The sequence below is a fragment of the Phoxinus phoxinus genome, assembly GCF_949152265.1.
Source record: "Phoxinus phoxinus genome assembly, chromosome: 18".
Lineage (NCBI taxonomy): Eukaryota > Metazoa > Chordata > Actinopteri > Cypriniformes > Leuciscidae > Phoxinus > Phoxinus phoxinus.
Genome location: NC_136893.1, coordinates 4,992,929 through 5,010,457, shown reverse-complemented (window position 1 = coordinate 5,010,457; position 17,529 = coordinate 4,992,929). Strand labels below are relative to the sequence as shown.

The window sequence follows — 17,529 nt, the reverse complement described above, 5'->3', positions numbered from 1 at the left end:
ACACATGATTGATTTTTAGACCATGTGGTTAAATTCCCCTTAAAATTTCTAAATTCATTGAACTCTAGAAACAAAACCAAACAAAAAAACGAAAAAATGTTTTCTAGGGTTTGCTGCCACCTTGTGTCTACATTGTGTCCTCACATTGGGACAAAATATTTTCAGCAACAGGTTACTCCTCAGTATACATGGATTTGGGAATTTCATTCAGAGGGTCTGTCAGTGGAAAAACAAATATCATTACTTTATACAATATAACATAATAAACTCCACAGCATGCCAATGTATAATGTATACAATACCACGTAGAACTAAATTAGAACAATATAATATAATATAATAGGCTAATTATTAGAAATTAAATTATTAAATCAATAAAATAAATATATATTTTTTAATTAAATACAAATAACTCCTGTAAGTGGAACATTATCGTTAAAACACATTATACAGTAGCCTATATAACAATAAGTAAACATACATCACTGCATGCCAATATGAAGTAGAACTTATAATTATTAGATGAAATCATTAAATATGAAAACAATTATATTTATAAAAATTGAGTACAAAGTAATGATCAAACCTGGATGTAGGCTATTTTATTACAACTTGGCAGTAGTTAAACTATAATTACGTTAATAAAAACTAGCCATATATTCGACATATTTTTGCTTAGACCCAAATAGATCATATTTAAGTTAAGACAAGCGCTGCTGATGCATTGATTAACCTCCCCCAGATAAGACAAAGCTTTAACGCCTAAACAAAGGAGTTATCCGAGCGCACCGGCATGAGCCCCACATGGCGCGACTGCGCATGCTCAGTGTCGGACAGACCGGTGTCCAGTCAGTGTCTGCTTACACTGATCAGATGCGTTTGCCTCATATGCTCCGGTCCCGTTAGTTACATTCTGTTTGCCTTCGCGTTATTATTGCCAAATCTGCGGGTTTGATGTGTTTAAACGCACACTGTAGATTTAAATCCAGACATTTATTGACTCTCAGATTCCACCTGGGCTGCACTGCACCTGATGTCGGCATAGGCACGCGCTCGCAAGGTAAGACTGTGTGTGCCAAGTGCATTTTCTGATTTCAGTCTAGATCTACGTACTTGTCTTGTGAATTTGCATGCAGTTGAATGCAAATGCGTTCAATGTCAGATCCAGTTAAATCGCTTTAATGGAGATTAGTCATGTTCAGTGGCTCGTTTAAGGGGCCTTTCAGCTTGATATCACAGACGAACATGTAAAAGCTCCACAAATAGCTTTTCATTTTCTAGTTCTTAAGAATACCATCTTGCACTAATGCTTTAAAGAACCAAGAATCACTGAGGAACCTATAATGAACGCGAAGAACTTCTTTGGTAACACTTGACTCAGTGTCATTATTAGCAACATTACATTATTAGCAACACGTTACATATAATTACTGTAGTAATAACTATATTATGCATAATTACTGTACATGCAATTAACCCTAAACTAAACCCTCATCCTAACCCTTACCCCATAGTAAGTGCAGTTAAGGGTAACACTTAATTTTACAGTGTTTTTGTTACAGGTGTTTAGTTCAGAATAACTATAAATTATGCATAATTACATGCAACTACAACCCCAAACCCCAAACCTCATCCTAACCCATATCCTATAGTAGGCACATGTAGTTAATTATTATTACTCTGTACTTAAATGTGTAACTACACTGTACTGACAATAACAAAATAAAGTGTAACCTAACCACTTCTTTTTCTATCTCAAAAGAACCATGAATATGAATCATTGTTACCTATATCCATTTCTGCCTGATCTGAACTCATAAATCGACTTTCATTGACCCAGTGCACTCAGATTGATTAACAAGTTAATTGTTAGTTATTGACAAATATCTAATAAATCTGACTTTGACCAGTTAATGTTTAGGTTATTTGACAATACAGGTGTACAGGGAGAATCTAACTGCAAAAAAACATTGAAGAACCTTTATTTTATTCTGTGCATTTATTTATTTCTGCGCACGTTCGTATCATTTCATATGCTCACTTCGTTCAGTTATAATGATCAGACTGTTGGCTACAGTTGACTGCTGCAACTTATGGATTCTTCGCTTCTGTTAAAGTTGTATTCCTCTCAGTGGGCTAGTTTGTATTTGAAGCATGTTGGTGATAATAACCTTCATAGTGATCATCCCTTTGAGAGCTGCGGCATCAGATGTGGGTCGCTGGGCATTTGTACTTACACTTTAAGCTCGTAGATCAAAAGGAATTAAAGCCTGACTGACAAATGCTCGTGAAACCTGCTGACACACGCGCACGGAGGCTTTTGTCTTCACCAGGGACGGTCGGGAACTTTGCACTGTCCGCTGACATGTTTATTTTAACAGAGCATCGTCTCTTCTGTTTCAGGCCTGGTTCACACAGAACGCGTTTTTGGGTTAAAAAACGTGAGACGCGGGCAGCGGAATGGGCTAAAACCGCAAGTTCTCGATCTCGAGACGGGTCTTAAAGGCTTTTTTCTATTGTGCGCGAGACGCCGCAAAAGACGCAAGACGCGAGGGAAATGGTCAAACGCATAGAGTTCTGTGTGAAATCATAGTTTCAAAATCATAATTTCCAAGTGGCCTCAAAACATATTTTAAAACATAATAGGCTAAGCACAATTTTTGTGTGAACAATGCTTGTTAACACCATAGGATGATAACCATAAAGATAACGTTAAAAAATCGTTCTCAGTATTAAAGAATAGCTATAACGATAACGGCAAAGAGAAACGATAGTTGGAATCACTTTCAGAACTTTTTTCCCGGCTGATGAACGATAAAAAACATCCTGACACAGCCAATCAGAATCAATCCTGTTTACAGAGCTGGAGCATTTAAAGTGACAGTCAAGCGTGCATCCGCTGGTGTGGACGCTTATTGTTTTTGGTGTAAATGGGCCTTTAAAATCGGCATGAAATCAAAATTTACCCTATTTACTTTGTTAGCGATATTAGGCTACTAGTCTTGTGGTGAACAATTCATCCGTGCAAGTTAATACACAGAAAAAAATTGTTTGCCGTGGTTATCTTTAATCAAAGTCTGAAAAGTTACTTCCGGTCTGGAATGGTTCTTTTTCTGATGACGTAGGTTTGACGGCTTGGGTTGCTTAAACGCTTAACCACTCCCCTCAAACCGTTACTCTGCTATGGGCGAGAGATGGAGAGGAGGAGCGCTAAAATGAAACCCTGCCCTCTGTTCAATATTCCCTTTCACTCGGAAATGCGTCACAACACTGGAGAAAAGTCGCAACTTCCGGTTCACGCGGACTTTAAAGGGGTGGTTGATTATGATTTGACTTTTCTAACTTTAGTTAGTGTGTAATGTTGCTGTTTGAGCATAAACAACATCTGCAAAGTTACACCTCTCAAAGTTCAAAGCAAATAAAGATATTTGCTTTTAAAGAAATAGTTTTTAAGGACTACAACAACGGCTGGTTTAGGGACTACACACATCCCTCCCGGGTTAGTGACATCACTAACCCTACAATTTACATAAACCCCGCCCCCGGGAACACGCAAGTAGTGTTGAGAAGAGAAAGAGTTGTTGTAGGCCTAGTAGAGTCTGCCGTCGCATCCGCCTTTTCACGTGCAATACAGTACGTAACACAAATGCAATAGCATGTCACTCTGTAGGCATCTTACAACAGTTCCCACACGAGCGATTTTGTAGATTATCATGACAGAATATGCTAATTGAAGATAGTTAACTCCACATCAGCAACATAAATTCATCAATTAACCATTCAGAGATGTCCTGTTGCATTCTAGATGTTGTCACTTCTTGAGTCTCTTCATCATTTTCCGACTCCAGTTTAAACATAAAAGGCAGAACAGTTTCTGACATTTTAGTGCTTGTCTGAAGCTGCTGCTCTTGAAGCTCCGCCCTCTGTGCCGGGAGCAGCAGCTCATTTGCATTTAAAGGAACACACGAAACAACGTGTTTTTACTGACCCTCAAAAAGGGATCATTTTAACATGCTGTAAAAAATGATCTGTGGGGTATTTTGAGCTAAAACTTCACATACACACTCTGGGGACAACAGGGACATATTTTACATATTGTAAAAATAGGCATTATACCACCCCTTTAAAGCATAAAAGAATATCAGAGTTCATCCCATCGCTATAGAGATAACACCACAGAGAATAGATATCATTGGAATCACTTTCAGAACGATTTTATCCAGCTGATGAATGCTAAAAACATTGACAGCCAATCAGAATCCATCCTGCTGTAAGGAGCTCGAGCATTTAAAGCTAATATAGTTATCGTTATAGTTATTGTTCCTGGTGTGAATGGGGTTTTAGGTACAAAACAAAACAAAACAAATAGGGGGCGAAATGTTAAACATTTCCAATTTTATTTTACTTTTCAACTGTAGAAAACACAAAACAATTCTTAAACCAGCAAAAATTGATAAAATATAAAATTACAATTAATAAATTGTATAAAAGACAACATAAAACACATGACTTGCCCCAATATAAATGTGACGACCTGAACTACATTTGTTCTGAAAACACGGTTCAACCTTCAGTTAAAATCTGCATTCATAGTCAACTCTTGTCTGAATGCATGCTGATGTGTATTAGGCCTACTCAACTATAGAATCACAAACAAACAATATCCTAATTCTAGAGTTAAACTAGAAACCATGATGTAAAACCACAGACTAGACTTCTGTCTGACAGTTACTGAGATAAAGACCTTGTGTGTGACAACAAGCCCTGCATGCTCTTCCCTACTGAAAATGAAGACTTGAGCATTGTGTGACTGAGTTTGTTTGTGAAACATGTTCATAATGAATGTGAGACTGCTAGTACACCTGTGTGAATCTGAGGAGAACTGACTTCATACATCCACCGGTTGATTCGAAGCAAAAATTATGAAAAAAAAGTGAAGAGCAAAGATCCTGCAGCGTTTCAGCAACACTTGATTTGAACATTTTCCATCAAATGCATTGACATTCAGACATTTTAAGTATGACTTGAGTTTTGGGAATACCATATAAATGATGCATGCAACAATGTGTGTGCAGGAATATGTATCGTTTCTTTTATTTGTGTAACTATTTTCTTATGCAAAAAACAAAACAATCAACTGATATTCTGTAACCGCAAGTATTTTTACCACAGCTTATTCTCTCATTGCTTTGCTGGCAAATGTTGCTTTCGTGTTATATTAAATTTGGGACGAGTACCGCATACAGCTGTCTGGTTTTCCTTCAGTTTGTCTCGGTGCAAAGCGATAGCGCTGCTAAATAATGCACGGGAGACGGGCGGCTTATATGACGACACTGGTGAACTGTGACCCAAATGAATTCTGCTTACCTGGCACTCAGGTGTGGAATATGATTTAGTTTTGACTTGATGATTTAAAGACAGTGACACACTTCTCGCTAATACACAATTGCACATCTGCCACTATGTCTTTCAATCTGGAAAAAAATCCATAGATCAAAAAACACAAACACATAATTATTTATATTTTAGCATACTATTACCACGGTTGTTAAATTTAACAAACTAAAACCATAAAACAAATAATTGTAACACTTAAAAAAAAACTTTATAAATAATGCATGAATAATTTTAACCACATTTATAAGTAAAATACATAATTATGTTACACCATTAGAAAGTATAATGCATTCAGATGTAACAATAAATCTGCAAATATTATAACGCCTTTTAACTTTGGTTAAAATTATTTATGAAAATATATAATGCGTACATTATGCATTATACACAAAAGGCTTTAAGTAAAATGTTACCAAAATAAGTTATATTAATAATATTTAAACAACATTTTATTTTACTTTAACTTGATGCGCTGAAATAACTAAAACTAAATTAATAAAAACTAGACATATTTAAAAACAATAACTTTAAAACTGAAAACGTAAAATATAAAAATAAAACCAGTTATTGTGTAACAGAATCTTATTACAGCACATTTATGCGGCACAATGTGATCAGCAATCAAAATCCAATATTTAGTCTTGTGAAATGATCTTTGTACGACTCGCTGTCCTGAAGGAATTCATTTCATATTGTGCAAGAAAAAAATCACTTTTAAACTGCTTCAATTGTGCTTGTTCCTTCACAGGATAATCATCTTAGAACTAGAGCCATGGAGACAGTCGTTCACTTCATGAATGACTCAGTAGAGTTTTATAAATGGAGCCTTACCATAGCAGGTGAGAATATTCTGGAAATATGTTCCTATATAATAGCAATATATAAGAATATTAAAAAATATGCATTCCTGAACTGAATGTTGTTTTGTGTGTTTGAATGTCAGACAAGCGCGTGGAGAAATGGCCGATGATGTCCTCGCCGCTCCCCACCCTGGGCATCAGCGTTCTGTACCTGCTGTTCCTGTGGGCCGGACCCCTTTACATGCAGAACCGCGAGCCCTTCCAGCTCCGAAAAACCCTCATCGTGTACAACTTCAGCATGGTGCTGCTAAACTTCTACATCTGCAAAGAGGTCTGTTCAGCTCCTTCTTGTCAACCAATCACAGTTGCACGGACGCATCGGGGTGATGCGATAGTGTGTTTCAAATGGTAATAATATCCTAAATACTAAGAAGTCTGCATTATGCATTAACTTGCAAAAGACTGAAATCACGGCATTCTGTTTGTGTTTCTTACCAAAATAAGCAGAATTTGGATACTTTTCACATGCATTCTGAGTGGAAGGCAACTTTACTTTGCACATACTGTGACAAAAAAAAAATTTCTTCATCAAAAGATACTTAAAAATCCTTAAAACAAGATAAATATAATCCTTTTCAGATAATATAATATATTGAATTACGTAACATTTATTTTTCTTATACGTTTTTTGGGCAATCATTGTTTTAAGGATACACCTCGTACATTTATGCTTAAAAAATTGCTAATGAAATTGATTTTGCAAGAAAAGTGAAGAATTGCACACATATATAATATATACTGAAATAAAATAGATTTACAGTAGTGGCCTAAAGTGATATTTGTTCATTATTACCCTGCATATATACCCTATCTGACAAAATAGTTTGGCAAAAAAGGCAAACTACAGCTGAAATTGAAAGGAAAAGGAAAAAAATGCATAGAAACAACTATCAGTTATAATAAAATTTTCTTGGTTCTCTCACTTTTTTGCATTAGTTCATATTAGTTCATTTCAGCCTGTCCAGAAATTGTGTCTGCACAATTTGTAATGTCTCGTTGCATTATTATCACAAATAAACTTGCATATTGTTGCCCTACTGTTGGTTTGATTGCTTCTCTTGCTCTCCTCATTTGAATAAAAGCGTCTGCTAAATGATTAAATGTAAATGTTGACTCCAAGAACAACTAACCAATATGCTGACAAAATCTTTAACACATTTTAAATAATATTTGAAAAAGGGTGAAGAAGGGTGATGATTTTATATTACGCATGAAGTGTTCACTGTGTGAAAAAGCAGAACTGATTTCAGCGCAGTAATAGTGCAATAGTGTGCAGACAGACCACAGACAGGTCAGACGTGTTGGCAATAGATGACTGGCTCGATAATAAATTGTGACATATTTGACTTCTTGCACAGAGTTGCTTGTTTCGTAAGTTTTCTGCAACAAACATAAAATAAGCAATGAAAGGACACAGAAACACACTTTCTCTGCATTAAAAGCCAAAGGAATAAACTGTGGTAAACCAACCAGTCCATCACATACAGACTTCAGCTTTAAGCATATATTAATAATAATGAATAATGTCTATGTTTGTCTCTCTAGCTGCTGTTGGGCTCCAGAGCGGCGGGATACAGCTACCTCTGCCAGCCCGTCAACTACTCCAATGATGTTAATGAAGTCAGGGTGAGAAATACTCTGCCATGCTTTACTAAATGCCCACACACCATAGTTGTCTTTATATACAGGTGAAACTACATTTATTTCAGTAATTCAACTTAAAAGGTGAAACTAATATATTATATAGACTCATTACATGCAAAGTGAGATATTTCAAGCCTTTATTTGTTATACTTTTGATGATTATGGTTTACAGCTTATGAAAACCTTTTCACAATATTCTAATTTTGAATTTGGGGTTTTCATAAGCTGTAAGCCATAATCATCAAAGTTATAACAAATAAAGGCTTGAAATATCTCACTTTGCATGTAATGAGTCTATATAATATATTGGTTTCACCTTTTAAGTTGAATTACTGAAATAAATCAACTTTTGGACAATATTCACCTGTAAAGCTAGTTTTAATACAGACTAACCCAAAAAAAACAAAAAAAAAAAAAAAAACAGATTGAAGCCAAGATCTTGTAGACCTTTAGCACTCAGAGGGTATTTTACAGCTGTAAGGGAAAGGGAGAGAGTTGAGGAGAGGCTTATCTGTAATCAGGAGGATGGGATGCAGAATCCCAGGATACCGCTTTCACTGACGGCGGTTAGAGTTTCCTCATGCTGTTGTCTTGGCATTCATCATCACCCTCATTGGCAAGCTTGGTTTCCCTGGTGACATGAGGACAGAGATGAGGTCAGGAGTTAGGCCACTCCTCCATGTTCAGGGCTCTTGCCAACAGTGTACCTAAAGAGCAAATTCATTCAAATGAGCAATTTTATACCTTTATCTAATGTGACTTTTAGACACTCATACGATGAACAGTCGCACTGGAGTAAGCTTAGGTTATGTGACTTGATCAAAATGGTTATGGTAGTTATGGGTCACCCCTTGTGTTTACACCTACAAACATTTGTTTACTAGATAGACAGACAGACAGACAGACAGACAGACAGGTAGACAGACAGGTAGACAGACAGACAGACAGACAGACAGACAGACAGGCAGGCATACAGACAGACAAACAGACAGACAGACAGGCAGACAGACAGACAGACAGACAGGCAGACAGACAGACAGACAGACAGACAGACAGACAGGCAGACAGACAGACAGACAGACAGACAGGCAGGCAAGCAGGCAGACATACATACATACAGGCAGACAGGCAGACAGACAGACAGACAGACAGACAGACAGACAGACAGACAGACAGACAGACAGAGACAGACAGGCAGACAGACAGACAGACAGACAGATAGATAGATAGATAGATAGATAGATAGATAGATAGATAGATAGATAGATAGATAGATAGATAGATAGATAGATAGATAGATAGATAGATAGATAGATAGATAGATAGATAGAGACAGTCTTTATCAAACCCACATTTTGGCCAATAGAAACTGTGATAAATTTGAAGACCTGAAACACTCTTAATCCTGAGAACACGGTTCAAGCTTCAGTTAAAATCTGCATTCATTACATTGTTAACTCTGTCTGAATGCATGTTGATGTGTTTTTTAATGTGACAGATATCTAGTGTCACTAAGACTAGTGTTCCTGCAGATAGCGTCGGCTCTGTGGTGGTACTACATCTCTAAGGGAGTGGAGTTTCTGGACACCGTGTTCTTCATCATGAGGAAGAAGTTTAACCAGGTCAGCTTCCTGCACGTCTATCACCACTGCACAATGTTCATCCTGTGGTGGATCGGCATCAAGTGGGTCCCTGGCGGACAGTGTGAGTGTACATTATTCATTAACCAGTCCTAAATGCACATAAATGGCTTCTATTGTTGTTAAATTAAGCCAATTGTGATTATTATAGACTATAGCTGAGCATATATGAAGCCTAAACCTAAAATGAAGCCAAAATACGTTGTGTAATTGAACAAAGATATGATAGTCTCTTTATAAAGCATTTGCCACTTCCAATTTTGGACAATTGTTTTTCTGTTTTTCTAATTTTTGAGGACACAAACATTTTGTGGCTAAATATGGTGATACACGCGCACACACACGCACGCACACACACGCACGCATGTGCGCGCACACACACACACACACACACACACCCTCTATCTCTCACTCTCTCGTACAGCTCTCTTTGTGAAGACATTCATTCAACTAATCAGCCATCACAACTAAGAGCCGAACCCAAACACTTGCCCTAAACCTACCTTTAACCTAATTATAATAACCTTATCCCTAAAAACCAAGGCTTAGCCCTCAAACGGGCCTTTAAAATTTTCTCAGAAATTGAGGACTGGCCCAAATGTCCTCACTTTAGTCACTTTGTCCTCACTCCGCCGGTCTAAAACTCAAACTGGTCCTCACAAAGAGAGTTGCACAAGTATACATATGTTTGTGAACATTAATCTGAATATACTATATATATATATATTTATATAACCATTTACAGAAAATTCTTGGCTTTTTATGTGCTTTTTGGGGCTTGACGAAGAGGGGATTTGAGGAAAGGGGAGGAAAGGTTAGGAGAGCTTAGGAGGTGTGGAAAGGGTACAGATGGTCAGAGGGTAATAAGGAGGAAAGGGTGAACAAAGGGTAATGATCTGAGGACTGCGTTTAGATGATTGGATGTTGTAATCTTGTGTCCCAACAAATGCTGGAAACATTTCTATTTGATATTCATCTCTTGATGTTAACTTAAGCAATATAAAAGTGTATGGCTCCTCATGCATCTTGAAGCAATTTACCTTATTCATGAAACTTCTGTGGATCAAACATTTCTACATAAATTAATGAAAATGAATTTTGTTCGCGATCCATGAAAGAGTCTCACTGTCCCAAAAAATACACCATGATCTTGCAGTATGATAATCCTGAATAGTAATCAATCTTTTGTTGGACCAACATATGTTTTGATGTTATAAATCTCCTTTCTTCTTCACAGCTTTCTTTGGAGCTACAATTAACGCAGGCATCCACGTGCTGATGTACGGCTACTACGGCCTGGCAGCGTTCGGCCCAAAGATCCAGAAGTACCTGTGGTGGAAGAAATACCTCACTATTATTCAGATGGTAAATAAACACTCCACATCCCCCTTAGCTCACAATTTTCAATAATTTGATTGGCTGAAATACAACTGTGCATAGACTCAACTGATTTGTCCTGCTATTAGTTTTCACAACTCAAGATACACAATTCAAATGTTCAAATTTAAAATCTATTTAGGTAAATAAGCTGAATTAAGCTGGATTTTAAAGTCCCCCTGTGGTCAGTATCCCTTAAAACTCATCTTTGATCACCAAAATTACATATTTAAAAAAAAAATCCTTGAAAGAAAATTAAATTTTAATGCCTTAAAATAGCTTGAATGTATCTCTGCAGCCTTGCTTCATTTAGTAAACGCGGTTATATGATTATGCAAATGAGCCCCGCCTCCACTAACTCACTCAGCTCAGAGATCCACTGGTTGACGATCACACGTTGACCTGATTGGTTACAAGGTAGTTTGTGACGTCAGAAACGCCAGCGATTTCAAACCGCGTTTTGTTTTTGTTTTTGGTTGACTTGTGTATTTTGTACATGGTTTGTCTTAAAGCATATTAAAAACACCACATAGACATATAAACAACTTTAAAAGCTTGATTTTCACCACAGGGGGACTTTAAAAACGCATTGTTATTGAAATTTTATGATTTTATTTGACACCTCAAAGCTCTTCTTGGCTACTTGACGCAATCGAAGTCTTCACAGTTGTAGATTTCTGTTACACACCCGTTTGTGTGTTTTTAGATCCAGTTCCACGTCACCATTGGCCACGCCACACACTCTCTCTACACGGACTGCCCGTTCCCGGCCTGGATGCAGTGGGCTCTGATTGGCTACGCCGTCACCTTCATCATTCTGTTCGCCAACTTCTACTACCAGACCTACCGCCGCCAGCCACGGCTCAAGTCCGCCAAATCTGCCGTTAACGGCGTCTCCACAGCGACCAATGGCACCAGTAAGGCACCGGAGGTCACGGAAAACGGAAAGAAACTAAAGAAAGGAAAAGGAAAACATGACTGAAAAGAAACACGGAAACACTGGGTCTCACGGGGTTCAAAAATGCCCATGTGATCTCAACCATCACAGACTGTTTGGTAATGAAATCGGTCTATGTTTTGGTTAACTTGCTCATTGTATTTCAAACTAGGGACAACGCAACCAATTCTGTGGGATGTCACTTCCATCTCCTGATGCTTAGGCTACTTGTGAAAATTGTATAATCTAAAATGTCGTTACCCGAACGGCAAACTACTTTGAGATGTTCATTTATCATCACAGAATGACAGATACACATGCTTTTTCACTGAAACAGAAACTTAGCTGAAGTTTTTATCTCATATATATAGGCAGCTGATAAAAGATTCTTACATAAACGGCTCATCTGGACGCTTCACATGTCCTTCATCTGGTCTCAGTGGCAGCCAGTTTTCTTCACACTCTTGAATGCTGAAAAGTGATATGGAGTCATTCACTTCCATAACACGTGCGAATAATCACGCAAATCTCATTTTCTATTTTTTTTTATAGCTATACTTATTGTCTGTTTGAATCTTTATTTGTAGTGAAACAGTGGTGTTTAAGGACTCTGGTGACCGTTATTACAAATAGGCGATTTTTAAAGGGGCAATACAATTCTACCAAAGAAAATCACTTTTTATTTGGTGGGTTTATACTTTTGCATTAGATACGTTTCATTTCAATTTCCTGCACTAAACGAGTTCCTGAGAATGCATGCAGTAATGATGGTATCTTGGCTTTATACTCAGGTTGTTTTACATGTTTTTGTTCACATGTAAATTTAGACACACACACACACACACACACACACACACACACACACACACACACACACACACACACACACACACACACACACACACACACACACACACACACACACACACACACACACACACACACACACACACACACACACACACACACACACACACACACACACACACACACACACACACACACACACACACACGCACTTGTGTCCTTAATATCTATTGCTTTGTGCATGTAGCTTTTTATGAAGTTTTTGCAAAAGTTATATTGCATTGCTACCCTAATTCTGCTTTTCGTTCCCTTTTATAAACAAAATCCCCTATTAATAAAATCCCACGATTAAAAAGAACAGGTAGACAACTCTCAAAACGTGCTATTTATGCGGTATATTTTCTGTTTGAATGAAGACTCTTAAGTTCACACAGGAAGTACACAGGCTGTTTGTGATCTGCACATTGTGATTGTGTTAGTAAGACATTCCTCTCCCTACCCTTAACTTATCCCTAAACTCAGAGGGAAATGCTAGGTGGATAACACTGACGTAGAAGCACATAACCCTGGTTGTAAGCCTAAACTTTTCCTTCAAATATGATTGGTTGATGGAAATTGAGATCAGCAAAGGATTCCAGGATAATGTTGTACTTGGTGAAACCACATTCATCATGTACAGCTTCAGTGTTCCTCTTATAATAAACGATTATACCAATTGATACAAAACTGAATGAAATAAACAGGATGTCAACCTCATTTTCTGTCTTGTCTCACTCTCTCTCATGTATACTGTATATGTTCGCCTACTAAATTACTCGTCTTTTGCAAATAAAAGCATTAATATTATTAGTTCACGCCTGAATCTTAAGCATTAAGGGCCATTTACACCAAAGATGATAACTATACTGTTTTGATAGCTATAAAGATAACGAGCTATAACTATTAACGACACAGAGGAACGTTGGAGTCACTTTGAAAACGATAAAACATTGACAATCAGAATCCACGAGCTATAGTGACAGACATTACTGAAGCACACGGTTATAATAAACATAACATTATCGTACGTTAGTGTCGTGGACACTAAATAGATATTAGACTCATAAATGCACCCTCATATCGTTCCAAACGCGCAAGCCTTTCGTTCATCTTCGGAACACATGAAGATCTTTTTGATGAAATCTGAGCGCTTTCTGTCCCTCCATTGACAGCTATGCAACTACCACTTTGAAGTTTTACAAATTTCATAAAGAGATTGTAAAACTAATCCATATGAATTGAGCTGTTTAGTCTAAAATTTTCAAAAGAGACACGATCACTTTATATGATGAACCGATTGAATGTAGGCTTTTATTCCCATTTAAACATTGATCAACTCACACATCAGTTGTGGTAAACGGAAGCGCTTAAGCAAGTTCACTTGATGTGTGAGAACCAATGAGGTTCATTCTTGTGTTACGCAGCACGTTTGAGCTTCAGCAAGAACCAATGAGGTTCATTCTCGTGTTACGCAGCACGTTTGAGCTTCTGCAAGAACCAATGAGGTTCATTCTCGTGTTACGCAGCACGTTTGAACTTCTGCAAGAACCAATGAGGTTCATTCTTGTGTTACGCAGCACGTTTGAGCTTCAGCAAGAACCAATGAGGTTCATTCTCGTGTTACGCAGCACGTTTGGGCTTCAGCAAGAACCAATGAGGTTCATTCTCGTGTTACGCAGCACGTTTGAGCTTCTGCAAGAACCAATGAGGTTCATTCTTGTGTTACGCAGCACGTTTGAGCTTCAGCAAGAACCAATGAGGTTCATTCTTGTGTTACGCGGCACGTTTGAGCTTCAGCAAGAACCAATGAGGTTCATTCCTGTGTTACGCAGCACGTTTGAGCTTCAGCAGGAACCAATGAGGTTCATTCCTGTGTTACGCAGCACGTTTGAGCTTCAGCAGGAACCAATGAGGTTCATTATGTGTTACGCAGCACGTTTGAACTTCTGCAAGAACCAATGAGGTTCATTCCTGTGTTACGCAGCACGTTTGAGCTTCTGCAAGAACCAATGAGGTTCATTCTCATGTTACGCAGCACGTTTGAGCTTCAGCAAGAACCAATGAGGTTCATTCCTGTGTTACGCAGCACGTTTGAGCTTCTGCAAGAACCAATGAGGTTCATTCTCATGTTACGCAGCACGTTTGGGCTTCTGCAAGAACCAATGAGGTTCATTCTCATGTTACGCAGCACGTTTGGGCTTCTGCAAGAACCAATGAGGTTCATTCCTGTGTTACGCAGCACGTTTTAGCTTCTGCAAGAACCAATGAGGTTCATTCCTGTGTTACGCAGCACGTTTGAACTTCAGCAAGAACCAATGAGGTTCATTCTCATGTTACGCAGCACGTTTGAGCTTCAGCAAGAACCAATGAGGTTCATTCCTGTGTTACGCAGCACGTTTGAACTTCAGCAGGAACCAATGAGGTTCATTCCTGTGTTACGCAGCACGTTTGAACTTCAGCAAGAACCAATGAGGTTCATTCCTGTGTTACGCAGCACGTTTGAACTTCAGCAAGAACCAATGAGGTTCATTCCTGTGTTACGCAGCACGTTTGAACTTCAGCAAGAACCAATGAGGTTCATTCCTGTGTTACGCAGCACGTTTGAGCTTCAGCAAGAACCAATGAGGTTCATTCTCGTGTTACGCAGCACGTTTGAGCTTCAGAAAGAACCAATGAGGTTCATTCCTGTGTTACGCAGCACGTTTGAGCTTCAGCAAGAACCAATGAGGTTCATTCTCGTGTTACGCAGCACGTTTGAGCTTCAGCAAGAACCAATGAGGTTCATTCTTGTGTTACGCAGCACGTTTGAACTTCAGCAAGAACCAATGAGGTTCATTCCTGTGTTACGCAGCACGTTTGAGCTTCAGCAAGAACCAATGAGGTTCATTCTCGTGTTACGCAGCACGTTTGAGCTTCAGCAAGAACCAATGAGGTTCATTCTCGTGTTACGCAGCACGTTTGAGCTTCAGCAAGAACCAATGAGGTTCATTCTTGTGTTACGCAGCACGTTTGAACTTCAGCAAGAACCAATGAGGTTCATTCTCGTGTTACGCAGCACGTTTGAGCTTCAGCAAGAACCAATGAGGTTCATTCTCGTGTTACGCAGCACGTTTGAGCTTCAGCAAGAACCAATGAGGTTCATTCCTGTGTTACGCAGCACGTTTGAACTTCAGCAAGAACCAATGAGGTTCATTCCTGTGTTACGCAGCACGTTTGAGCTTCAGCAAGAACCAATGAGGTTCATTCTCGTGTTACGCAGCACGTTTGAGCTTCAGCAGAAACCAATGAGGTTCATTCCTGTGTTACGCAGCACGTTTGAGCTTCAGCAAGAACCAATGAGGTTCATTCCTGTGTTACGCAGCACGTTTGAGCTTCAGCAAGAACCAATGAGGTTCATTCTCGTGTTACGCAGCACGTTTGAGCTTTGGACTATTTGGACTAAACCGCTCAATTCATATGGATTACTTTTACGACCTCTTTATGAACTTTTCGAACCATCAAAGTGGTAGCTGCGTAGCTGTCAATGGAGGGACAGAAAGCTCTCAGATTTGATTAAAAAGATCTCCGTGTGTTACGAAGATGAACAAAAGGGTCTTAGGGTTTTGAAACGTCACGAGGGTGAGTAATTAATGACAGGAACGGGCCTTTAAACGTACCAATTTTGCTATAACCTTAAATGACACATCAAATCTGGCAGTGGGTTAGGAGAGATGTGATGTTCCCTTTTCCAAATGATTAGAAAGAGAATCCTAATAACTTTTAATTGGAGGACAGGATGACAGGTCTGGCCCCAGTCACATTCATCTTAGTTGTTCACAGACACACTGCCTCCGTCTCTCTGCTTCCTGGACTTCTAATTAAATGTCCTTTCGATGGAGCTCCCAGGCCAGAGCTTTGAGGGGTTGGGCAGACAGATCTGGTCTAATCAGGCCGTAAATTGGCTTTCGCTGTAAAAGAGCTTATATCCACGTCAGAGCTTGTAGCGTTATTCAGGTCACTGCAGGAGAAACACACTGGTATCAAACTAAAACTATTAAACAGACCGGATGGATGCAATAAATATGACATTTAGACATGACAATAGCAATATTTCACAGGCTTATAACCGCATGAAAGCTGGAAACGTTCTATATGTAGTGAGCCAGAAAAGAAAATAACTGTCCATTATGCAGGAAAAAAGAAGCAAATCTGAGAAAAACACGTACTTTTTCAAGGAAAATAAACTTTTTATTTCACAAGTGATCTTATTTATTAATTTAATAAAAAATAAAAAAAGTTTTGCCATCTTACTGAGGGAACAAGCATTTCAAATGCGATTTAACATTTATAAAAACAACAACAACAACAACAACAACAACAACAACAACCAACAGAATCCATGTCAATGAAAATTGTAAATGGCCACAGCTGTCGTCACTCACGTTTCAACAACATAGTCTTTAATTTAAAGCTTTCATTTTAATTATAACCAGGCTTTCATGGGAAAAATCTCCTCTGTCTGTTTCAGAAGCTTTAATACTTGAGTGCAAAATACATTGAAACATTTAGATTTTTACTCAAGATACTGTATTATTTTGATACAGTACAGCCATGCTCTAACCCAAGTAGGCTACATAAAACATCATTTGTACTTTATACACATTTTGCTCTACAAGTTAACTGTGCTGGTTAATCTAATAGTTTAGAGAAAAGGGGTAAGAATAAGGGTGCGACTGGTGTTGAACACATGCAGCAAAACCACTAGAGTCCTTAAATTAACTCAGAAACACGCCGATGTGGACGAGAGACACTCTATTTATCCTCTCTCTCTCTCTCTCTCTCTCTCTCT

The 17,529-nt window shown here is 38.4% G+C and overlaps 1 protein-coding gene across 1 annotated transcript; it reads left to right on the top strand.

The window, feature by feature from the left end:
- Positions 1–804: 804 nt before the first annotated feature.
- On the top strand, positions 805–12,783 carry elovl4b (ELOVL fatty acid elongase 4b). The gene is made up of 7 exons (XM_079588906.1): positions 805–1,060; positions 6,146–6,236; positions 6,341–6,528; positions 7,803–7,883; positions 9,434–9,605; positions 10,779–10,906; positions 11,625–12,783. Exons 2-7 carry the CDS (start codon positions 6,170–6,172, stop codon positions 11,898–11,900), a joined length of 912 nt encoding a protein of 303 aa, XP_079445032.1. The 5' UTR covers positions 805–1,060; positions 6,146–6,169; the 3' UTR covers positions 11,901–12,783.
- Positions 12,784–17,529: the final 4,746 nt, after the last annotated feature.